The sequence below is a fragment of the Silene latifolia genome, chromosome 2 (genome assembly GCF_048544455.1).
Source record: "Silene latifolia isolate original U9 population chromosome 2, ASM4854445v1, whole genome shotgun sequence".
Lineage (NCBI taxonomy): Eukaryota > Viridiplantae > Streptophyta > Magnoliopsida > Caryophyllales > Caryophyllaceae > Silene > Silene latifolia.
Genome location: NC_133527.1, coordinates 25,229,866 through 25,255,372, shown reverse-complemented (window position 1 = coordinate 25,255,372; position 25,507 = coordinate 25,229,866). Strand labels below are relative to the sequence as shown.

Below are 25,507 nucleotides of genomic sequence, written 5' to 3'. Positions count from 1 at the left end.
AATTTCTAACCCTAATATTCAAAAGAGAACCTAATTATCAAGAACCATGACAAGATTAAATGGAAACGAAATTTATTGAATACAAATTAATAAAATTGAACACATTGAACAAAAACAAAACAATGGGGAATGAATTACCTTGAGGATTAGTAACACAATGAAGGAAATCAAATTAGGGGAAATATGAGAGAGAATGATGAAGAAGGAAGGGAATGAATGAGATGTTAACCATCAAACAAGCACAAAGTCAATAAAGAAAGCAGGAGGGCAAAATCGTCCTAAAAATATGTTTTATCCCAAATTTGAAATTTGACGGAAATGTGGTCGGATTCCGATATTGGGTGCAATTTATAAACTGAGCTATTAACTTGGGTGTAAATTATTAAAAAAAAATTGACGTAGGAGTAAATGTAAAAAAGTGCATTTGACGTGGGTGTAATTGATAATTTACTCCAGAATTTATGTTGTTGGACTTGTATGTTGCAAGTAGACTTGGCAAAAGCAACCCGACCCGGTTGACTCGACCCGAAAAAGCTGACTCGAGACTCGAAATTGAGCCGAACTAAATCACCCGAATGTGACCTGAAACCCAAATTGACCAGACCCGACCCGAGAATGACCCGAGGTTTCTTGACCCGACCCGAAAATGCCCCAACCTGAAACCACGAAACCCGAAAATGACCCGACAAAACATAACTCTAATTGAACCGAAAAGACTTGAAATGACCTTTTCTCTCATATTCATTGACCCGAAAATGACCCGACCCGAAACAACCCGACCCGCTTGACCTGGAACAGACCCGACCAACAAACTCGAAACCCGAAATGACCCGACCCGACTTGAATTAACCCGAAATAAATGAGAGACCCGAACTTGGCCCGATTGACCCGTTTGCCAGGTTTAGTTGTAAGTAGACCTGACAAATGGATCGTTTAGGACAATAATTATCGGGTCGGGACATCCGGTTCGGGTCATAACTTTGCTTAAAATAATCATTTTGAGTCGGGTCCGTTCGGATATATCGGGTCAAGTTCAGGTCACATTTTTCGGTTTTCAGGTCAGCCTTATCGGTAGGGTGTAGGGCTGAGAATCGGTCCAAAACCGGACCAAACCGGGCCGGACCGAAGACCGAAAATAAAAATTAAGTGGACCGAAGACCGGACCTAAAACTTTCGGTCTTGGAACGGACCAAACCCGAAATATTTGGTCCAGTCCGGTCTTGGACCGAAATAGACCTAAAATTAGTTTTTTCACTGTTTCGTATAGGATAATTACATTTTAAAATTCCGCTAAATAAAATACATTTAAATAATTAGACGACTCTTTTTATGAAAATCATTGATAATACTATTTTATAATGTCTTTTGAAGATAAAACATTAATTTGATTCATAATATTTTAATGTTGCGTCATTAAAAACAGGAAATTTGGTCCATTCGGTCCGGACCTAAATTAACCGGTCTTGGACCGGACATGACCGAAGACTAAACCTTGAAAAACTGAGGACCGAGGACCGGACCAAAATAATTCAGTCCGGGTTTGGTCCAGACCAAATGGTCCGATCCGAACCTAAATTTGCTCACCCCTACTTATCAGGTTGGGTTATTTGGATCGGGTCAGCTTTGGCAGGTCTAAGATTTGACAGTAGAAATTAATTCCTGTATCAAAACCGTTCATGTCCAATTTCAACCACCCTCACACATAGAAGTATTGAAACGTTTTCAGAGTCCTTGGAAATGTTGATATGAAGTTACTCCACAACCATTGAAACCACAACGCCCTGCACTTTAAACGATGAGACAACGTACATTCTTGTTTAATGCACCAAATCTTTAATCTTCTATCTTAAATACTCACTTAGTCTCTTAATACGTCTTAACATTTCAGTGCTACCAACAAAACAAAAATGTCAGATGTAAATCCATGCATCTCTGAAGACATATGGTTCAAAATCTTCACGGAACTTCCTGTAAAAACCTTAGGCAAATGTCGCTGTGTTTGCAAATCATGGCATTCTCTCATTATTTCCTCGTCTTTTATGGCTGCACACCTTAAGCATTACACCCAAAACAACGCCAATTCCTTAATTCTCTACAAAAAGAAATCGGAAAACCCGTGTTACGAGCAGTGTGTTCTGTTCCGTGATTCAGCTCAGTTAATGGATGGAAATAGTACCGTCCACTCTTCGACTTTCCCTGTTGCGGTTTGCGAGTGGCCTTACTTCCAACTTTTAGGCTCCGTCAATGGTTTGTTGTGCATCTCTGACGATGCATATATTCGTACCTCTAGTCGCATCCTTATATGGAATCCCATACTTGAAAAATGCATTAAACTTCCCATGGCCATGGCCTCACTTAGGGACAGAATATCTGTGCTGGGGTTCGGCTATGATTGTCGAAAGAGTGATCATCGGGTGGTCAGAATTTATTATTCAAAAAAAGAAACTCCAGTGGTTGAGGTCTTCTCAGTTCAGGAGCGAACACGGAGAATTATTTGCGCTGATTATTTAGTTCAGAATTCCATAACTCATCTTACTTTCGCAAATTGTTTTGTCAATGGGGTAATTCACTGGTTTACTTGGGACGCTGAAAACAGGCCTTTACGTGCCAAGACATTGCTCCGGTTTAATGTCACAGAAGAGAAGTTCGACATGATGGAGTTGCCTGAAACCATTATAAACATGGGGGAAAGTAAAAATGACAGCGATTTCGGTGTCTTTGAGTATCAAGGTATGTTATCAGTGTCGCTTTACAATGCAGTCCACCGCCAGGGAACGGATATTTCAGATCGATGTCAAATCTGGGTGCAACGAGAATACAACAATGCGAGTTCATGGTTCAAAATCTTGGATGTTAGACCATTACCTGGTATTTCTCATACAGGCCCAGTGCAGTATTTGGGTAAGAATGGCGAGTTACTCGGGTTTACCAAGAAACATAGTGATGAGCTTGTCTACTATGATCCAAGGACTGGTCATATTAAGGAACTTGGTCATCGTTCAAGTTTTTCGACTAGGTTTAGTGCTTATTCTGAAAGTCTTGTCTTTCTTGATCAACAGATTTCTGATTATATTGACGACTCTGCTGAACGCGAATGGTACATTCAAGCAATCTCGGTTATTCTTTCTATACCTTAAGCATTAAACCGATAATTATTGTTAATCTGGCTTAAGTTTGAATGTTGGCTATGTATGTTCTAACCTTCTAATTAATCTCTCATCGGTTTTTAATGTTTGCTCCACATATCGATACAGGTCCCTTCGTCATGACACTTATTGGAGAACAAGCATTGCATAGAACTTAGAAGAGTTACAAAAATGGAACTTGAGCCTGTGAGAGAATTACTGAAAGGAAAAAGGCTTCAAGCTCTTATATTTCTTGACTTTTTTTCTGTCTCCTTCACTTTAATTTACAGAGTGAGTCTCAGTAATAGAAGAACAGAAGTATGATTTTTGCACTTTAGTTTATTTCGCACAACCGGCTTCAGCTCATATCCGTACCAGTTACTTTGCCTTTAACTACATAATTCTTTTTCGAGTAAATGAAATTAAATAGCATATAAAACGAATTTAAATCATAAGAAGAATAGTAAAACCATGTAGATGGAAGGGATTGTTACAAATATCCTTAATATTCGACAATATTACGATAATCTCAATGTTACTTCACCCACATCTTTAGTTACAGTGCATATCAATCTGTATATTTTCGAAAGATAATCATCTCCACTATCCTAAATTTTTTTGGTTTCATTTACGCAAAACACCCTATCGGCCATATTCACTCAGTTACCACTTTAATGTAATAAAAGAAAGTTATACAAATTAATTATACTATATAGTTTTAAATCAATAGCACCGTGTGATGGACCCGATTAAGGGATCTCAATGCAAATATTATATATCAATCAATACTATATATTAAATCCAGAAACCAAAGGGCTTCAAAGTAATTAGAGAAAGTTATACAAATTAATTATACTATATAGTTTTAAATGAATAGTACCGTGTGATAGACCCGATTAAAGGATCTCAATGCAAATATTATATAGTTTGGGTTAAAATTAAATTATATAAAAGCTTGGTAATTTTCCTAAACATGGTCAATTTCCTTAAAATAAAATAATTAATTAAGATGGTCAATTTCTTTAAAATAAAATAATTAATTAGTATGCCTAAGTAGTAAAAGTAATTTTATCAGTAAAGAAAAGAATGGTAGTAACATTTTTTTTTTGATAAGGTAAGAAAACTGGGATGATTATAAATCAACCTATACTTATATGATAGTAAGAAAACTAGAATGGTAGTAACATTGGATATAGTTATATGATAGTAATTACTCATCTGAATAGTAAAAGTAAATATTATCAACGAGATTAGTGAAAGTGGTAGAAACAACGGGAGTAGTGAAATAATCAATATTAATGCGGCAATAGTGAAAGTAACAATAATTACGGCAGGAGTAGTGAAATTATCAATATTAATGCGGCAGTAGTGACAGTAACAATAATTACGGCGGGAGTAGTGAAAGCAACAATGATTACGGGGAAGTAGTGAAATGTTATTACTATTGTTTCATTAATAAGAGTAAAATATTAATAGCGGAAGTAGTGAATTTGTCTCAAAATTTATTTCATCGTAATTTTAGGGTATGTTATAAAAAATATATTAATAATAAATTTATGGGTTATGCAACATTAAGTAATTTTATTTAATGAAAAAAAATTTAATGGTAAGTAGAGGTAGCCCGGGCGAAACCGGGCACCTATACTAGTACTATATATTAAATCCAGAAACCAAATGACTTCATTGTAATAAAAGAAAGTTATACAAATTAATTATACTATATAGTTGTAAATCACTAGCACCGTGTGATGGATCCGATTAAGGGATCTCAATGCAAATATTATATAGTTTGGGTTAAAATTAAATTATATAGAAGCTTGGTAATTTTCCTAAACATTTGTAAGAGACTAAAACAAGGTTAATTTCCTTAAAATAAAATAATTAATTAAGATGGTCAATTTCCTTAAAATAAAATAATTAATTAAGATGATCAATTTCAAGGAGACTAAAAGAAAGAAGATGCTTTATAATTTTCCTAAATATTTATAGAAGACTAGAAGATGGTCAATTTCCTTAAAATAAAATAATTAATTAGTATAAACATGTACACTTATGGTATTAATTATTATCATCATAAAATTATATATTAAATTTAAAATCTATGCAATTTTATTAAACTTTATAGTTTATTAGATGTATAGAGATGTTAATTATTTAACATACAAAAATATAATATAAGTAGGTTATAAATAATCCGATTCCAAATATATAATATTGCATAATTCTTTCGATTTGATTTAAGGCATATATGTAATATATTTATATAATCCTCTTAAAATTGCATGCATAAGTAGTAAAAGTAATTTCGTCAGTAAAGAAAAGAATCAATACATATATATAAAGCAGGAACTTTTCGAGCGATATTAGAGAGTCCAACTTTTTTAGAAATCCTAGCAAGAGTAGATTTCGAAAAAAAAATTGATTAATAAAATAAAACATTCAATAAATTGAAATCCTAACAATAGTAGATTTCGAAAAAAAAAATAATAAATAAAATAAATACTTTAATAAATAAAATTATCCTAAGAAAAATAGATTTCTTAATATTGAAAACAAATTTTATTAAAACTATCCTAACATAAGTAGATCAAATATATCTTAATAAAATTATCTTACTATAAGTAGATTAAAATGATCAAATAAATAATGGACATTCGTAATAGTTCAAGTTATCATTTTTATTTTTGCCTCACTTATGGTATCATACATTTGTAGTTGGTATTCTAACATTAAAATAAATTTAAGGAGCTGGTGGATAAATAATGAATTTATTTGATTAAAGTGTTATGTTAATATGATGTAATGTAATCTTACGTAGTTACACGGAGTATAAACTACGATTCCATTAAAATATACTCCCTCCATTCAACTCCACTTTGCAGGTTTCTCATTTGCACACTATTCACAAGCGGACATTCAACTTTAATTTTCTCTCGATACATACGTTAAAATATATTCATGTGGGATCTTATTTGATTCGTCTTTTAGAGTACATTAAAAATATCTAACTTTTATAATTTTTGCAAATACGTAGCTAAAGATATTTACCGCGTAAAACTCGCGTTGGCAAACGTGATAAATCAAACATGTAAAGTGGAGTTGAATGGAGGGAGTAGTCACTAAATAATCATTGAAGTGTGTATATAAATCGTAAATGTCTCCATATACATTCAAGTGATCAATGCATATAAAACAATACACCGATCTATATATGTTACTATTTTTGTTTCATCAATTTACTCTCTATAAGAATGTAGAGATAATTAGGTGGAGAAACGAAAGAATTAAATTAGAATTTGGCAACTCAAGGCTTTTTGTAACAATGGAGCAATTCTTAGTATTATTCATATGATGAATTACTGATCATTTCTAAACTCACGTATTAGCCTAGATTTCGAATAAGATTAAGTTTGAAAGAGTTTTAATAATTTATACTACAAATTATTAAAGGCCTCCAGAGTAAGGGTGGGCATAATCCGGTCCGGGCCGGAATCGAGTGGACCGGAACCAGAGTTAAAAAATTTGGTCTGGTCCGGTCTAGGACCGGTATTTTCCGGTCCGGACCGGTTTGGACCGGAATGCCCGGAATGCCCGGAATTATTGTTATTTTCATTTTTTTTCTTAAAATTGTATTTTTATTCCGGTTCAATCCGGTCCAATGGACCGGAATTTGAAAAAGTGAATAATTTCAGTCCAACCGGTCCGGTCTTGGACTAGAATGTTTCCGGTCCGGTCCCAAACCGGAATTTTTGTAATCCGGTCAGGTCCCGTACCATGAATTTTACCTATTCCGATTCCGGTACCGGTGCCCAACCCTACTCAAGACTCTACATATGTTATGGTCATTAATTAATTAAATCAAAAGAACGCACATTATGTTTTAGTTTAACCAAATCTTGCTTGTGCACTACGTAGTATTTACTCAACCATGTATCTTTGTGTTTTAGTATTGGTTTTACATACTAGGTAGAATTCTATTTACTCATATTTTTAATTAAATTTATATTTACTTAGATTTCTATGTATATAGGGGTAAAATTTGAGATAGATGATCAAAGATTATGGAGCCTTCGAAAGATTTTAAAGTATATTGGTTTTTTTGAACTTTTGATGTATTCGAAAGCTTTTAAAGTATATTGATTTTTTGAATTTTTGATGTATGTATATATTTTACTAATTAACCGAAAGGTATTTGATTTTTTGGTAAAATGACATAATAAGTACTTCATATTTTTTTGGTACAAATGAGGGGAGAAGCCCTGAAAACTAACTACTAACTATAACACGAGAAAAAGCGACACCAAAAACATCCTCCCGAAGGATCGAACATAGCTCCGGAAGAGGAGCGTCTAAATGCGTAATGAAGGAACCCGAATTGACCCCAAAGTTTGCTAAGAAATCATCGGCTCTATTAGCTTCCCAATAAGTGTGTTCCAGCTTGACTGTCCACCTCGTCTCGATAAGTACTTCATATTTAATATTATAAATAGAAGGATTAAAAAATTGGTAGCTTTCTCATATGTTACTCTTATTTTGGTAAATAATTTATCTACCAAATACTTACAAAAAATTAAGATAAATGAAATTTTGGTCAAATAAGCTTAAGCTTATTTCTTGGGAACAAGGCCATATGAGATTTTTCATGATCTTTGAACCATTCTCATATCAAATTGATTTGTTTTTGATGTTTTATTCTGGGCATGTTTACTTGCTTTTGAGCCTATTGTTAGGAATTAATGTAAAGTTTTTTTTTTTAAAAAAAATTTTATAAGTTAATTAATAGAATAAATAGTTATTGGTTCAGAATAAATGTTAGCAATTAAACATTGTAAATTTGTAACGCAAAGTATGTATATAGTCCATCATCACGAGGAACGGAATAATAAGTAATTGGTTCAAAATAAATGTTAGCTAAGAATAAAAATGGTTAGCTCTACAATAAGAAAAAGAAAATTTGATCAAAAAGGAAATCTATAACGAGTGTCCAATTATATCGCATTTATCTTGTATGAAGCGGATATAAATAAAGTTTTAGGTTCAAACTGAATTTTAAATCATGTCAACCATGGGATTTAGACATGGGTACAAATAATATCAGAATTATTTAAGAAAACTATAGAATAAACGAGTATATAACATTTAAATGAAACGAAACTATTTTAAGATTACCACATGTTGAAGCGGGTATGGTTTTGAAAACTTTATCCGCGACAACTAGGGGCATGTAATTTTTCTATTAAATACGGGTATGAGAAGGTCTGCATCCGTCATGTCCCCTCCCCCGTATGACATCCTTGCTTTTAGGAGTCGTTTTTTTGGTTCTGCGAGACTTGACAGAGTATTTTAGTCGTGTTATATTTTGGGAGCAAAATTCATTACTTTTAGGAATTGACTAAATGTACTTCATCCTCTTCGCAATGATTGTTTGTATTGCTTTTACACAGTCATCAATGGGGTAGTTTGACCATGATTTTAGACATATTAATGGTCAAAGTTATTAAAGTTTGACCCCTAAAATACAAGTTGGAAGATGTTTAAGAAGGGAAGGGATTATCCATTATGATTTTTTTTTAATATAACTCATAATGATTTGTTTAAGAAGCAAGGTGAGTCTTAGACCAAGTGCGGTATGCCGATTATGCTGTTGAGAATTTAGGAACATTAACTCTGTAAGAGGATTATGTAAGGGGATCTGTCTTATTATAAATCGCCTTGGAAAATTCGTAGTAGAAGGGAAGATAATTACAGGTTTCAAAGTCGGTAAAATGTACTTAACCCGAGGATAGTAATGACTTTCTCGGATGCAAAGATTCCTTTCGTTCTTAAGCGGAGACAATATACATTGAACCTGTTCTACACCATAACAATAAACAAGAGTCATAGACTCTTGTTTATGTGTCGAAACCAGTATTTAGTAATGGCCACCTTTACGTAAAAGCATCAAAAACATTATCATCCGAGGGATTTAGGTTCTCATTGATGATAGAGACCAAAGGTATTAAAGCCACACGAAGAACATTGTTTACAAAGAAATTTTCACAAATTTACAAAATTAGGTGTCGTATTAGATATTTTGCATGAAACTCCAAAGGATAAGTACTCTTAAGTATACATAGTCAAAGACTATTTTGGTAAAAAAATTGATGGTGCGTGAAACAATAAGAACAATAACTCTAAAATCCAACTATATCTATGAATGTTATACAAGTGATATAGTTAATACCAAATACTACAACGTTTTCGTTGCGTTTTTGTTATTGGAACTGATGATTAATCGATCCTCATCTAAATCAACCCCCGAAATTTTGTTTGCTCCCATTTTCAACACGATTTGACTTTTTGTTAAATTTAAAAATTTTCTGTTACTAGACCATGGTAACTTAGACCAACGCTTTCAGTGATTCATTTTGGATTTAAAAAATTTGCCAAAAAATACTAACTTGGTAACCCAATGATTTTAGTGATGCCATAAACTACTAAATGATGTTGCCAAAGCTAATACTACTAAGCACCCCTGGCCCCTGCATTCTATTTAATTGAATCACAAATATTTTTTATTGTTGTTTAGAGACTACTAATTCTGTTGAAATTCATTTTGGATTTGATTTTGTGAAAGGTATATAGGGAGCAAATACTCTTAATTGTAAAAATAGTCAAGGTAAAATTAAAAATTATGTTGTAAGAGATTTAACATTTTCTCTGAACATATTAAGTATATATAATCTTGCCACCTGTTATTTTACATAACATTCATATCATTTTTTTAATTAAAAACCAGTTCTGCCGGTAACAATGAAAAAACTAACAACATACTATAACTATGTCACTTGATATTATACTATTGAATGACAAAGCTTTAATGTTAAAAACACTAATAATTCATCGGTGATCAATTAAACCAACCACAAATTTTTTTTTTTCATCAATGATTCAACATAGTTGAACTTTTTTTTATCAACTTTAGTATATATTTTAACATATAATACTATTAGGAGCCCCGTGCATCGCACGGGCTTTCCAACTAGTTGTAGTAACATTTGATATAAGTATGTGATAGTAATCACTCATTTGAATAGTAAAAGTAACAATATTATCGGCGAGATTACTGAAAGTGGTAGAAACAACAACGGGAGTAGTGAAAATAATCAATATTAATGCGGCAATAGTGAAAGTAACAATAATTACGGCGTGAGTAGTGAAATTATCAATATTAATGCGGCAATAGTGACAGTAGCAATAATTACGGCGGGAGTACTGAAAGTAAAAATGATTACGGGCAAGTAGTGAAATGTTATTACTATTGTTTCATTAATAAGAGTAAAATATTAATAGCGGGAGTAGATGATCTGTCTCAAAATTGAGATCACAACAAGCAAGCAAATAAATTATGAAAACATATTAATTTAAGCATGAATCATCCCCCATGTTGGTTTCCCCTAATTACCCATTAACCCTAGCTAAGGAAACTACTCACTCATTATCATGTTGAACATGCTAGCAAGGTTGTCAATCATACCAACAAAGTGAAACATGATGAATAAATGAAGATAATTAACAATAATTAAAAAGGGATTAAGAGAATTATACCTACTAATGATTCCAATAATAAAACAAAGAATAATAGAAGTACTTGATGATTGATTGGAAGGTTGTCAATCTCCCAATAATAACCCAAATAATCTTCAATTACCCAAAACAAAGGATGAACAAGAGAGAGATTAAGGAAATGAAACTTGTATTAAAACTTGATTACAAGATTAAAGAGAGATTTGATTGATATTAACTACACTAGAGATTGCTAAGAACATGCTCTTCTAATTAGCCTAATGGGGTATTTATAGTGGGGATTAGTTACATAAATTAGGATTTACTAAGGGCTTAAATGACGATTAAGTCCTTGAGGAATCGCCGGTCTCAAGGGAGACTCCGGTCTCCTTTTTGCCGGTCTTAGAAAAATATGCGCATCCTTCCTTGAAATTTGTAGAAGACGAAATGGCTGACATACAATCCGAGCGTCCAGGGCACGGGACGGGCGAATTGTGGTAATTCTGGATGGGCGTCCAGCTGGGGAAGACGGGCGGATTGAGGGTGTTTTGGACGGGCGTCCACTAGGGGAAGACGCTCGGATTGTATCTCTTGGACGGGCGGATTCTGGGCAATCCGCTCGGATTGTCTTACAGCTACTTTCCTTCTTCTTTTCTTCCTTTTTTTTCATAGAATCCTTGAGGATTTCCTCGGGATGCAAAGATCTTTTCTCATCATTGCCCATCTACTATAGTATGTACAAAGGTTTTCTAATCTTGTATTCTCTTTGATGCTTTGTCATTGAATTCAATCAATTTAGCTTCATTTTGCCATGAAAATGCAAGGTTTGCACTCCTTTCCTACCAAGGAAACAAAACCTCAAAGAATATGCAAAACAAAGGACTAAATACAATAAATGACCCAAATATGCACTAAAAAGCATGGAAACAAGGCTAATTCGGGGGCTAAATATCCTCTAATTATGGTCACATCAAATACCCATAAACCCCAAAACCCCCATCCTCTCCATCACCAAAACAAGATTTCCTCAACCAAATTCAACAAAATCAAATCCAAACTTCCTTACAACAACAATTAATCACTCCTTTTCCAACAATAATCAATCCAAGCACCAAAATCTTCAACCTTTGAGTCGATTTTTGAAATACAAAGGCAAATCCTTTAATCTTAAAATCGATTTGGGTATAATTGGAAATTGAAAATTTTCAATCTTTTCTTGGTATAATCATCAATGGCAAGAACAAAAGAGTCAACAAAGACACTCAAGGCAAAGGCACTCTAAAAAAAGCAACAATGCCTTCAAGCAAAGAAAGCCTCAATGGCTATGGTGGTTGCTAGTGCAAACTTGGAAGTTCAACAACAACAAAATCCTCCTTTAGAAGCAACAACAACAACAACTCCGGAAATTGCTCAATTATCAAACTATCCGGAAGTAATTTTCATTTCTAACTCCCATAGGGATACATTTGCCAAGTATGCTAAGAAATCCATTCTACCCACCAAATTCATATGTGAAGATGCCTTGAACAAATTGGGTGTCCTTGAACAAACAAAAGCCTTCTTTGAAGCCATGGGGTTGGGAAAATTGTTCACTACAAGAGAATTGACATACCCCTCCCTTACCTTGAAATTCTTAAGTTCATTGAAAGTGACTAAGGTAGAAACTAGAACATATATCGAGTTTCGCCTTACCAATGTGAATAGGCGCATCACCTTTGATGTTTTGAGTAAAGCATTAGTTCTTAGTAATACACCTCGTTATCATAAGAAGCCCGAAAAATATGACCCCGCTCCTCTTTGGGAGGCGATTTCTGGGAAGAAATTTGAGAACTTTCATGCTTGTCGCGCTCTATTAGTCCACCATCCGGGCATTAGAGTGTGGCACAAGGTAATCGGGAATACTATAATTGCAAGAAAAGACACTAATCACTTTACAAAGCTCAATTTTGTTCTACTTGAGTCGGCCTTAAATGTTGGAAGGGAATTCACTCAAGGCACTCAAGGCAAAGGCTCAATGTGGCGAAAAAATGGGGTCATCTCATCGACATGGATGCCATGATTAACAAGTACAAGTGGGTCAAGCATAATCCTCTTGACACCAACTATGGGTGGCTCACCAATGATGCTAGATCATGATGCTAGATCTTTCACTTTGCCTTCCAAGATATGCCGCTTGAGTGCTCATAGAACAAATTAACTACTTCCACTCTCAAAAGGCGCCGAGTACATCATCCGTCAACAAAGGGGCGAAATTGAAGAACTCTTCTTCTCCATTGTCACACCACCCTATCCATTCAAATATCAAGAATTCAAACCCAAAGATGTTGAAGTGGGGAATGACTACATGAATCTACTTATGCAAGAGATGCATAAACAAGCTTACAAAGATCGAGTAGATGGATACTTGGCCCAATATCCACCCCTCTTTCATTTAGCTAGGCAATGACTACTTGATCCTTCATGTCCTTTGCCTAGTTGGGCGGATAAGGAAGTCTTCTTTCCAAGCATATCTAGGGGTTAAAGACCGGGTGAAGATGGGAATGTCGATGATGAGGTTGATGATGATGAGGGTGTTGATGAAGAGGTAGATAATGAAGAAGAAGAGGCTAATGAAGATGATGAAGGAAGTGAGCAAGGAAGTGAAGAGGGAAGTGGTGATGAGTCCGCTTCTATGGAGGAAAATGATGACAATGATGATATGGTGGAGGACTAGCAAACTTTGGAGGCTCCTACCCTCTTGAGGTTTGTCTACTTCTTTCTTTGTTTTATTTATTTTTATCTTGATCATAGTTGGAGAGTCCTAGCAACATGAGGACTAACACCTCGGCCCCATTGAGGTGTTCTTATTTTATTGTTCCCATTTGAAAATCCAAAATGACAATATAGTTTCATGCATTGCATCTTGTGTACATGAACTACCCTAACTTTAGGACATTAGAAATAATGTCTACCTCGGTTTGGGGAGGTACATGCATACGCAACGGGAGGTAATCTAAATTACGCTCTCCGTCATAAACCAAAACTCATGCATCATGTAGTGTAGATTAGTATAGCTTGCATTTAGTATAGAATTCATGCATCATGTTTGCATAATTTCCTATCATTTTGGCCATTGAGGACAATGCCCATATTAGTGTGGGGATGGAGAATTCTAACTTAACTTTTATTCAAAAACCCAAGAAAATCAAAAGGTTTCGAAAAATTAAAAAAATTTGAAAATTTTGAAAAATCCAAAAACAAGTTCATTTCCTTTGTAGTGTAGACTTATATATATTATTGTATATATTGTGTTTGTCTTATCCTTGTTCACATTGATCGACTATGCCACATCCGAGACATGAGATCAAGATCAAGATAAGATCATTTCCGTACATGAATATTAAAATATAAGATCCTTTTCCACACTCTCCTTTTCCACGCACACCGCTCTCCCTCACACAAAGATCAAGATCAATCTCTTTCTCACACCAAAGATCAAGATCAAGATCAAGATAAGATCCTTTCCGTACATGAATATTAAAATATTACAGTTAAGTCTTGTTTTTCCATCAAAATTAAGATCAAGATCAAGATATTTCCATTGTCTTTGCCGTATCCATATCGTGTCAGTAATTGGCGTATCCGATACGTATCCCGTATCGTATCGTATCGATACGGAATACGCCACTCAACAGACGTGTCCGAGTATCGTAGCTACTTACTATTAATTTTTTTTCATTAAATAAAATTACTAAAAATTGCATAACCCTTAAATTTATCATTAATATATTTTTCAATAACATATCCTAAAATTACGATGAAATAAATTTTGAGACAAATCCTCTACTCCCGCTATTCATATTTTACTCTTATTAATGAAACAATAGTAATAACATTTCACTACTTGCATGTAATCATTTTTACTTTCAGTACTCCCGCCACATCCGAGACATGAGGATATTGAAGACCGCATGGTATGATCTTTCCAATCCCTTTTTTCCTCTTTATGTTAATGACTATGTGGCTTTATTCTGATTGATGCGGTATAACAATGTGAATTTAGAACTTGCATTTAGTTTATATGGCATATTAGTTGGTAGAATCATTTGCATTAGGATGTTTATATGTTAGTTGCATCATGACATGTAGTTGCATGTTAGAAAAATTTTGCGAAACCGTCTACTTGGGAAGCTTGACAAGTGTATATAGGCCTTAGTAAATGCTTTTTCTTCTTAAGACTTTGTTTGTTAGAATACTTGTAAAACACCCTAGGATGTGTCATGCTAGTATCCTTTGACCCATGGATTAAGGCCTAGTCAAGAGTATCTTGTGGTGTGATAACTCCTTGGCTACCGTTTATTCCAAGGTGACCCTTGAAACCATGCATCAATCATCCATGTTCTACCACATTTTTGTCATCAAAGGGAATGGGCACAAAAAGAAATTGATTTGAGTTCGATGAAATGAAAAGTGAAAGAAAGTTTGCAAAATGCATCAAATGAAAAGAGGAGCAAAAATAGACTCCTAATGCTTCAAATATAAGGCACCCTCACTACATATGGGGTGACTTTGAAAATGTTCAAAAAGAAATGCAAAAAGTTGAAAAGTTGTCAAATATTGAAATGCCAAAAATCAAAAGAAATGGCAAAAAGAAAGTGTTCTCAAATGTCAAATGCCACAAGAAATTGGGGGGAAAAACAAAAACAAAAGCAAACTCCCAAAACGAAACTCAAATATCTATTAGTCCCTTTATCCATCGTATCCATTTTTGTGCATGGTAGAGAGGGGACGACCCTTCTTCTTGTCTAGGCAAGAGGGGGAATTCCGCGATCCTCCAGTGTTTCTAACACCATAGGGAGTCTACTCTTGACAAAAACATTTAACGATTGAGGACAAAGGTACCCTAACTTGACACAATTTGGAGGTGATTTATTGGTATCCTTCTAGGCTTAGTAGTTTGAAGAAATTGCATCTATGAAGAAGTGTGTACTCTTGAATTGCTTCCCTTGTAGATAATTTCCGCCACTTAGATGAGGAAAGTGGCTATTCTTTTGTAGATGCATCCATTACTTGATTTTGTGTGCTTTAATATTTGGATGTGTCGTCATTTTGGCAAGACCCACCTTGCCTTGCAAGAAGGTATCCTACCTAATGGTTGTCTTGTTGTGACTTGAAGGGGCGAAGTGAGACCCGCTAATTGTCTCATATCGGCTATGCTATTAGGTTAGTTTAAATAACGGTCCTAGTCTTTGTCACCTCTTTACTCGGGACGAGCAAATGTTCGGTTTGGGGATATTTGATGTGACCATAATTAGAGCATATTTAGCCCCCGAATTAGCCTTGTTCTCATGCTTTTTAGTGCATATTTGGGTCATTTATTGTCTTTAGTCCTTTGTTTTGCATATTCTTTGAGGTTTTGTTTCCTTGGTAGGAAAGGAGTACAAAACTTGCATTTTCATGGCAAAATGAAGCTAAATTGATTGAATTCAATGAACAAGCATCAAAGAGAAGACAAGAGTATATTTTGATTAAGGCAACCATGACCGTATTTATTTCTCAAATATAATAAAATATATATATAAAACGTATCGTATCCGTGTCTAAAAAAAGTCAAGATACTCCTTTGACCGTTTTCCCGTATCTATTAAAATTCGAAATCACGTGTCGTATACTCCGATACGTATCGGATACGATACTTCGTATCCGTAACATAAATAAGTAGAGGTAGCCCGCGCGAAGTCGGGGACCAATACTAGTATCCTTAATATTCGACAATATTACGATAATCTCAATGTTACTTCACCCACATCTTTAGTTACACTGCATATCAATTTGTATATTTTCGAAAGATAATCATCTCCACTATCCTAAATTTTTTTGGTTTCATTTATGCAAAACACCCTATCGGCCATATTCACTCAGTTACCACCATCTCCACCACAACCCTTAACAATGTGCCTCTTCGACAATTCATTTTACTTTCTCAAAACTCAACATACCTTACAACCTTCTTAACGAGTAATCCTGACAACATCACTCACTCGTATAAAATTCAGAAGTTAATTTTACCACATGAAGCCAAGATTCTCTACTTTCATTTCAAACTCATGTTCTATTCACGTACTTCTCAAATTATGCCATAGGCATCTTCTTGTAACTATTCATCTCTTCATTTTATGTTTTCCATAACAATCCTGACGTCCTGACAATTTAAGTATCATCTGAAACATACTCTCAAACAGCCAAATACAGCTATAAAACACATTCGACAGTTTTATTCGGTGCCGCTTAAGAAAGAGGGAAAAAAGTTGGACCAACCTTTGCTATGTGAGGGCTTGGCATCGCCTCGAAATTGAGTCAATGTCGGAACAACCTTTGTTACTTTGATAAAGTTCAAGAAGACCTGGTACATATTTCTTGAAAGGTTCAATAAGTATCTTTAGGAACTGAGTCTCAGTTTTAGCAATGGCGGAATAAAAGCTGTAATCTAACAAGCCCTTCTCCTTCAAAACTAACAACACACGACGTCTAGGTGCCATTCGCTTCTCGAGGCTATAAGTAAACAAAGCAGAATGTGTAACTAGGAAATCAGGTTTGTAACCCAGCTCAGTCATCAAATAACCCAACTTTTTCTTAATATTTTCTTCAGATTTTAGGAAAGCAATAGGACTTCTCCTCATTAATTCAGAAACATCATATTCAGTCCATCCAAAGCTTTTTAAGAGCTGAGATTTAGACTCGATCATCTTCTTACTAGACTTAGACAGCAAATACATGCCATACAAAAACATTCCAGAATTTTGAGGAATCCCTAATTCCTCTTCAACCCTAACCAATGTATTTCGGAAAAACTCGGTATCCCTAAAAAAGGATCTGGGTTGCTGAAGAATGCCATTCCGAATAACTCGGATATCAACACCATACTCATTATTCAACAATGCAATATTTGAATTAAGATTTACCAGAGCAAATGTTGTCATGAAACCTAGAACTCTATTAAAAAACTTGAGTAGATTTTCATTACTGCCCAGAATAACCCTGAGATCATGGATAATATGATCCATATGTCTACCTGCAAATGAAGGATTCGATGAAACTAAAGTAACTAAATTAGACCCAGAAAAACCATGATCTTGAAGAAGTTTAAATTTGGGCTTTAGGGTTTTGTCAACACTAGCAAATAAGATTTGAGGGTAACCAGATACAACCTTTTTGAGATGAGTATCATCAAAACCATGTCGTTTTAAGAAATCAACAACAGAATCAACATTACCATTACCAGATGATTTGAAGTCATTAGCATTATTGGAACGAAGCTTGGTGGAAGTTGATAGAGCTTGTTCATTGGAGAAACCCAGAGAATTAACCAAATAATTAGCGAAAGATCGATTTGGGGATTTGGTTGAATAGAGATGAAGACGGTGGAAATTTATATGCAGAAAAGTGAAGGTTTGAATGCTGTTTTTGAAACGCGAACTCAGCATTTTTTTCAACCCAAAATGAAGGTTACTGTCAAGGGTTAAGAATGGAGTATAATTTGTGAAACACAAATTCTCGTTTGTGACAGGAAAGTATTACCCACTTTGTAGGACAAAACAAGCGAGGAAGTGGCAAATAAGCCCATACGTTTAGTCATATGTGCAAATCACCTGCACAACTTTCAACACGTGCAAATTAACCCGTGTGTTTAGCATTTGGTGCAAATTACTCTTCATTTAATTAATTTAGTTGATATTCAATATTTTATCCCTTCTCTTATTTATTCCCCAATTAATTTCCTCATTTTTAAAAGAAATTTGGGCAAGGTACCAATCTACCCCTACCCTACAACACTTTGTTTACTGTTAAAAACCCAAATTCATATTCTTCTCATACACTCCGTTTGCTCCACAGCTCCATTACCTCGTGACCTCCTCCCACTTGACCCTTTACCACAATACCACCATGGCACCACCTCATGAAACTCCAGCACCAAATATGACGGCACCCTCTACAATCTACTAAACAGTTCACTGGCGCACCACCCTAACCCGCACTACGCTGACCTAACACACATGTCATTCGACACAGTCGACATTATTCGCTGACAGGGGGAGATTCGCGGTTAGATTAAGTTGATTCAAAGGTGAGGGGTGGTGTTTTGTGTGGTTGGGGTCGGTTTTGACGAGAATGGGATAGTGTCGTAGTGGTGAGGCGATCGGACATATAGTATATGTGAAAACTTGCTTGGTAGTATATGTGAAAACTTGCTTGGTGGTTGAAGGTAATTTTGAGCTAAACTTAGGTTTTTAGGTGGTCGGCAGGAGAAGAGGGGGTGTTGTGGTGATAAGAAAAGGGTAAATTTGGATTTTCACAAATTAGTAATATTATATGTGAAAATTTAATATTAATTAATTATGTTAATTCAATTTTTATGTTTTAAATTACAAAAGTTTAGTAATAGTATTGAATTGCACCAAAACATAAAGTTATGGGGTTAATTTGCACGTATTGAAAGTTATGAAGGTGCTTTGCACATAGTGGTAAACGTATGGGATTTATTTGCTACTTCCCCGACAAACACCAGTCATTTTGGGATTCTTTAAACTTTGTTATATCAATAGGCCTTGGTATAGACGGGTGGGGCGAACAGACGGGTAAAGACCTCTAATAAAATGGGTAGGGGGAACAAGGTGGGACACCCCCATGTGCTTCCCACTTTATGACAAATAAGTATTTTGTAAGAGGAAATGGTATCCGTCTATACGTATAGACGGATAGTGTCCGTCTATAATGAGAATTTGTGTTGTTATATCTACCTAAATGGAAAAACTTGATCCATAAATTTTATCCATTAGAAATTTACGACGAATATTTTTTCAACCCTAAATTTGGGCTTTAGAGTTTTATCAAGTGTTAAGAATGGAGTATATACAAGTACACCTCGTAAACGGGTCAATTTCAGGTTTGCTGTTTTCAGGTCGGGTTCGGTTATTTCGTGTCAACTATTATTGAGTTATTTATGGATAATAATTTGTTTGCAACAATAAAAATTCGTGTTGGATATTAGTTGGTTGGGTCAATTCGGGTTTCGGATCTTGAGTTTGGGTGTCGGGATGGGTTCGGGCCTGGTTATTCGAATCAAGTCAATTTTGTCAAGTCTATATACGAGTAGGTTTAACTTAAGAGAGTTTAATCGTAATACCATAAAATGTTAACATTTCTTAATAGAAAGTAATCATTGAACCATAAAATATTATAACTAAAGTTCTCACTTTTTAACAATAAATTAATGGTAGCTTTTTATCAAAAAAAATATTTATATTTTAAGGTAAAATGGTCACATTTAGTAAATCTTAATTTCAGATGCAAATAGTCCGCTTGAAACAAGAATTTATGTATATAAAGATTAATAAGTATAGAGAATTACAAATTAGATCTGGTAAGCGGTTCGATTGATTTAAATTTTACGACGAAAATTCAAGATCTAGTTTAGGTGTATTACTCAATATATTTTTGAGGGTTTTTTGAGAACGGCTCCCACAAGTAAACCATTTTTTGATAATTATTAATTGCTACCAAGGTAAAAAAAAGTTTAAAAGGTGAAATTCAGTACCAATTCATTAAACGAGAACGATGAAAAACTTAGTAGCATTTCTCAAAAAGTGGTTTACTCGTAGTAACAGTTATCAAAAAATCCTATTTTTTAAGTGGGATGAGTACTTTAAATTTCACATTTGTTTAGAGTATATGTAGTTATCATGCCATTTGGAAGTATATATTCTGAAAGTCTTGTCTTTCTTGATCAACAAAGTTATGATTATATTGACGACACTGCTGAACGCAAATGGTACATTCAAGCAATCTCAGTTTTTCTTTCTATACCTTAAGCTAAGCATTAAAACGATCTTAAATTTCCGTCTTAAAATTTAAAACGATCTTTAAATTTTCAGTAGGTCTCCCTTGCGACGGGTCGGATATTGCGACGGGTATTATGTGAGTGGAAATGGGTAGAGGGGACAAGGTGGGCACCCACCCCATGTGCTCTCTCTCACCCCCATGGGTTTTGTGTGAGACAAAATGGTACCCGTCGCAAACTTGCGACGGGTATCTCCGTCATAAGGGAGAATTTGTGTTAAATTTTAGGACGGAAATTCAAGATCCATTTTAGGTGCTTAAGTTTGAATGTTGGCAATGTCTGTTTTAACTTTCTAATTAATCTCTCATCGGTTTTTAATGTTTGCTCCACATATCGATACAGGTCCTTTCATCATGAAACCCGGGAGCTAGATACACTATTGGTTGAATCAGGTGAGGTTCTGAGACCATTTTTTTTTTCATGACCAGTTTTGAGTTTCGACAGCTGAATTCATGCTAAAACTAAAAAACTTTTATTCAAGCACCTGAGTCTGACTGAAGTGATGTTGCAGAGTGTTGTTTGGTTTTAATTTATGTAATTATTGTGCTGGAGTAATCTTTATTTGATTTTTCAGCCGGAAGTTCCTTATAGGACCGGCATATGGTAAGACGAGTTCTACAAGAACTTGAGAAGTAGCCCGGCATATTAATGTAACCTTGTACTTAAGTGAACATGTACTATTATCCAAATGCAGGCTTCTTCTGTACGTAGATGATCTCGATTTATCTCATCAGATGGTTCACGGGTTGATCAAATCAAGCAGTAATTTTAATTTTTTTGTGTTTTGTAAAAGTTGAATTTGAATTTAAGAAGTTGGATTTACTTGCATCAATGTCAACGTTTTCTATCTGCCTTGAGAAATGAAGCCTTATTATGGCCTATTCTACTGCAGTATGTGTAAATTTGTAATCGAGTAGATCTAGCTAGTTAACACCGATTCAGTATGGTCTCGAGCTCAGATGGAAAATAATCGGTAGTCCGGATTTTTATACATGCTGAGAGACATTGCCACCAGTTTTATTTCTCATATATAAAAGCTCATCATAATGACAGTCCTGCTCATACATTAGAAAATACAAATTGAACTAAAATTGATCAAAATAATAATCTCGTTCATTAATATTTAACACATCAGTTAATCTTACCTTAACAAAATCACTAAAACTTCATAGGAGAGCTTTACTTCGCTGGGTTTGCTTTCTCGAAATGTGGTGGATTAATAAGCAACCAAGATATTGAGAATCTTTGGTTCATGTGATAAATACTTTGTTCATGGCAATCCCTATAACATAAGATGAAACTTATACAGTGGGTGGCCGACACGTCTTTGAAAATATACTCATTTATCCAAGTATGAAGTCGTTGAGGATGATTGGAAGTCCCCTGATCAAGGCTGTTGATATAGTGCCTGGTCTTGCCTGTTGCATTGAAAAGAAAACCATTATAATAATGCAATCACAGTTTCTATCCATTTTTCCTTCTTTTTTTTTTTCCGAATACTAAGACATAAACCCAGAATATTACACATTTACACATCAGATGCATCTGAAGAAGAATAAAATTGGATAAGGAGACATTCATATCCGTCTTAAGTTTAAACTGGGCCAAGTAATAACCCATATAGATAGATGGGACAAGTTTATTGTCATTCCCTAGGCATTTTACTTTTCGTTCCATACATCTATTTGACCCGTATCATGTTTAAGACGAATAAGCCCGTCTTAAATAAGACCTTTTACTGGTTGTAATAATGAATATGCAAGACTTACAACACTTCAACCGTGCTTGTACTATATGTTTATAGGACCATGGCTAGCTTAAGAAGGATCACAGATCAAGGAAGATGCAGCCAGTTCCCGACCTACCCGATTTCGCGATATATGGGTCTATCTCATTACCAAATCGAATACTCTTTACAATACCGATGATAAAGAAGTCCAGAACTTGGCCAAATATTTTCAACATTTTAACCTCAAAAATTAGATCTTTATCAGTAACAGATGCAGCTTACTAACGACTTATACATAATTCCTACAAGCAGGCAGAAAATATAGGAAGTTGCCATCAGTTTCTCAGCTAATAAAAATATCAATAGCGAAAAAGTGACAGGAATTTTATGTCTGAATCCAAGACAGAAACGCAATGAGAAAATAAGTTGGATATGATTCCTAAACTGTCTTCAAAATCATAAATCAATTTTACGATACATTACAAGATCTAGCCACAGCTCCACCAAAGGAAGACTTTATCTCATTAATCCAATTGACAAGCGAACATACACCATTTAATAACAAAATTACATGACACTGATTGGAGAACAAGCATTGCATAGAGCTTAGAAGAGTTACAAAAATGGAACTTGAGCTTGTGAGAGAATTACTGAAAGGAAAAAGGCTTCGAGCTCTTATATTTCTTGACCTTTTTTTTTGTCTCCTTCACTTTAATTTACAGAGCGAGTCTCAATAATAGAAGAACAGAAGTATGATTTCTGCACTTTAGTTTATTTCGCACAACCGGCTTCAGCTCATATCCGTACCAGTTACTTTGCCTTTAACTACAGAATTCTTTTTCGAGTAAATGAAATTAAATAGCATATAAAACGAATTTAAATCATAAGAAGAATAGTAAAACCATGTAGATGGAAGGGATTGTTACAAATATCCTTAATACAAATATCCTTAATATTCGACAATATTACGATAATCTCAATGTTATTTCACCCACATCTTTAGTTACACTGCATATCAATTTGTATATTTTCGAAAGATAATCATCTCCACTATCCTAAATTTTTTTGGTTTCATTTATGCAAAACACCCTATCGGCCATATTCACTCAGTTACCACCATCTCCACCACAACCCTTAACAATGTGCCTCTTCAACAATTCATTTTACTTTCTCAGAACTCAACATACCTGACAACCTTCTTAAGGAGTAATCCTGACAACATCACTCACTCGTATAAAATTCATAAGTTAATTTTACCACATGAAGCCAAGATTCTCTACTTTCATTTCAAACTGATGTTCTATTCACGTACTTCTCAAATTATGCCATAGGCATCCTCTTGTGACTATTCATCTCTTCATTTTATGTTTTCCATAACAAACCTGGCGTCCTGAAAATTTAAGTTATCATCTGAAACATACTCTCAAACAGTATCATTACCCAAATACAGCTATAAAACACATTCGACAGTTTTATTCAGTGCAGCTTAAGAAAGAGAGAAAAAAGTTGGACCAACCTTTGCTACGAGAGGGCTTGGCATCGCCTCGAAATGGAGTCAATGTCGGAACAACCTTTGTTACTTTGATAAAGTTCAAGAAGACCTGGTACATCTTTCTTGAAAGGTTCAATAAGTATCTTTAGGAACTGAGTCTCAGTTTGAGAAATGGCGGAATAAAAGCTGTAATCTAACAAGCCCTTCTCCTTCAAAACCAACAACACACGACGTCTAGGCTCCATTCGTTTCTCGAGGCTATAAGTAAACAAAGCAGAATGTGCAACTAGGAAATCAGGTTTGTAACCCAGCTCAGTCATCAAATAACCCAATTTCTTCTTCATATTTTCTTCAGATAATACGAAAACATGAGGATTTCTCCTCATTAATTCAGAAACATCATATTCAGTCCATCCAAAGCTTTTTAAGAGCTGAGATTTCAACTCGATCATTTCCTTACTAGACTTACACAGCAAATACATGCCATACAAAAACATCCCAGAATTTCGAGGAATCCCTAATTCCTCTTCAACCCTAACCAATATATTTCGGAAAAGCTCGGTATCCCTCAAATAGGCTCTGGTATGCGCAACAATGCCATTCCGAATAAGTCCGAAATCAACACCATACTCATTATTCAACAATGCAATATTTGAATTAAGATTTACCAGAGCAGATGTTGTCATGGTAAATTGAACTCTATTAAAAAACTTGAGTAGATTTTCATTACTGACCAGAATAGACCTAAGATCATGGATAACATGATCCATATGTCTATCTAAAAATGAAGGAGTCGATAAAATTAAAGTAACTAAATTAGACCCAGAAAAACCCTGATCTTGAAGAAGTTTAAATTTGGGTTTTAGGGTTTTGTCAACATTAGCAGATAAGATTCGAGGGTAACAAGATACGAGCTTTATAATACGGGTATCATCAAACCCATGTTGTTTGAAGAAACCAACAACAGAATCAGCATTAACATTACCAGATGATTCGAAGTCATTAGCATTGTTGAAACGAATCTTGGTGGAAGTTGATAGAGCTTGTTCATCAGAGAAACCCAGAGAATTAACCAAATAATTAGCGAAAGATCGATTTGGGGATTTGGTTGAATAGAGATGAAGACGATGGAAATTATGCAGAAAAGTGAAGGTTTGAATGCTGTTTTTGAAACTCAAACTCAGCATTTTTTTCAACCCAAAGTGAAGGTTTACTGTCAAGTGTTAAGTATGGAGGATGAAAATTGACCGGTAATCATATAATTTGTGAATCACACACACTCATATTTTTTCAACCCTAAATTTGGGCTTTAGGGTTTTGTCAAGTGTTAAGAATGGAGTATATACAAGATTACAAGTACACCTCGTAAACGGGTTAACTGGGTTAAGTTAGAGTCGGGTCAATTTTAAGTTTGCTTTTTCAAGTCGGATTGGGTTATTTCGGGTCAACTATTATCGAATTATTCATGGATAATAATCTGTTTGCAACAATAAACATTCGGGTTGAGTTATAGTGGGTCGGGTCAATTTGGGTTTCAGGACTTGAGTTTGGGTGTCGAGATGGGTTCGGATCGGGCCAGTTTTGCTAAGTCTATATACGAGTAGGTTTTATTTAAGACGGTTTTATCTTAAGACTAGAAAATATTCATACTTCTAACTACTCCCTTCAATCCAATCCAAACTACTCATTTGACTTTTCACGGTCTACGAGACGACACCATGACTACATTTTTCATCATT

General features: G+C 34.8%; 3 protein-coding genes and 1 long non-coding RNA gene across 5 annotated transcripts; 2 read left to right on the top strand and 2 right to left on the bottom strand.

Moving 5' to 3' along the window:
• Positions 1-1,907: 1,907 nt before the first annotated feature.
• Positions 1,908-3,137, top strand: LOC141637547 (F-box/kelch-repeat protein At3g23880-like). Its single transcript, XM_074447034.1, has one exon. The coding sequence runs from the start codon at positions 1,908-1,910 to the stop codon at positions 3,135-3,137; it is 1,230 nt and encodes a 409-aa protein (XP_074303135.1).
• A 7,712-nt stretch (positions 3,138-10,849) lies between these two features.
• Positions 10,850-18,317, bottom strand: LOC141642482 (uncharacterized). The gene is made up of 2 exons (XM_074451304.1): positions 16,968-18,317; positions 10,850-11,509 (listed from the first exon to the last, which is right to left on the bottom strand). The coding sequence occupies exon 1, from the start codon at positions 18,131-18,133 to the stop codon at positions 16,973-16,975; it is 1,161 nt and encodes a 386-aa protein (XP_074307405.1). The 5' UTR covers positions 18,134-18,317; the 3' UTR covers positions 10,850-11,509; positions 16,968-16,972.
• A 2,096-nt stretch (positions 18,318-20,413) lies between these two features.
• Positions 20,414-21,420, top strand: LOC141642480 (uncharacterized). The gene is made up of 3 exons (XR_012543321.1): positions 20,414-20,478; positions 20,890-20,939; positions 21,242-21,420. It is a non-coding gene; the product is annotated as an uncharacterized LOC141642480 (long non-coding RNA).
• A 120-nt stretch (positions 21,421-21,540) lies between these two features.
• Positions 21,541-25,082, bottom strand: LOC141642479 (transcription termination factor MTERF8, chloroplastic-like). Of its 2 annotated transcripts, none has more exons than XM_074451302.1 (2): positions 23,793-25,082; positions 21,541-21,965 (listed from the first exon to the last, which is right to left on the bottom strand). In XM_074451302.1, the coding sequence occupies exon 1, from the start codon at positions 24,953-24,955 to the stop codon at positions 23,798-23,800; it is 1,158 nt and encodes a 385-aa protein (XP_074307403.1). In that variant the 5' UTR covers positions 24,956-25,082; the 3' UTR covers positions 21,541-21,965; positions 23,793-23,797. The 2 variants fall into 2 exon arrangements, with proteins under 2 accessions (XP_074307403.1, XP_074307404.1); XM_074451303.1 differs by lacking the exon at positions 21,541-21,965 and adding an exon at positions 22,696-23,666.
• Positions 25,083-25,507: the final 425 nt, after the last annotated feature.

Bases quoted from the DNA above. Each gene is read 5' to 3' on its own strand.
- LOC141637547 (XM_074447034.1), top strand. From the start codon at position 1,908: ATGTCAGATGTAAATCCATGCATCTCTGAAGACATATGGTTCAAAATC.
- LOC141642482 (XM_074451304.1), bottom strand. From the start codon at position 18,133: ATGCTGAGTTCGCGTTTCAAAAACAGCATTCAAACCTTCACTTTTCTG.
- LOC141642479 (XM_074451302.1), bottom strand. From the start codon at position 24,955: ATGCTGAGTTTGAGTTTCAAAAACAGCATTCAAACCTTCACTTTTCTG.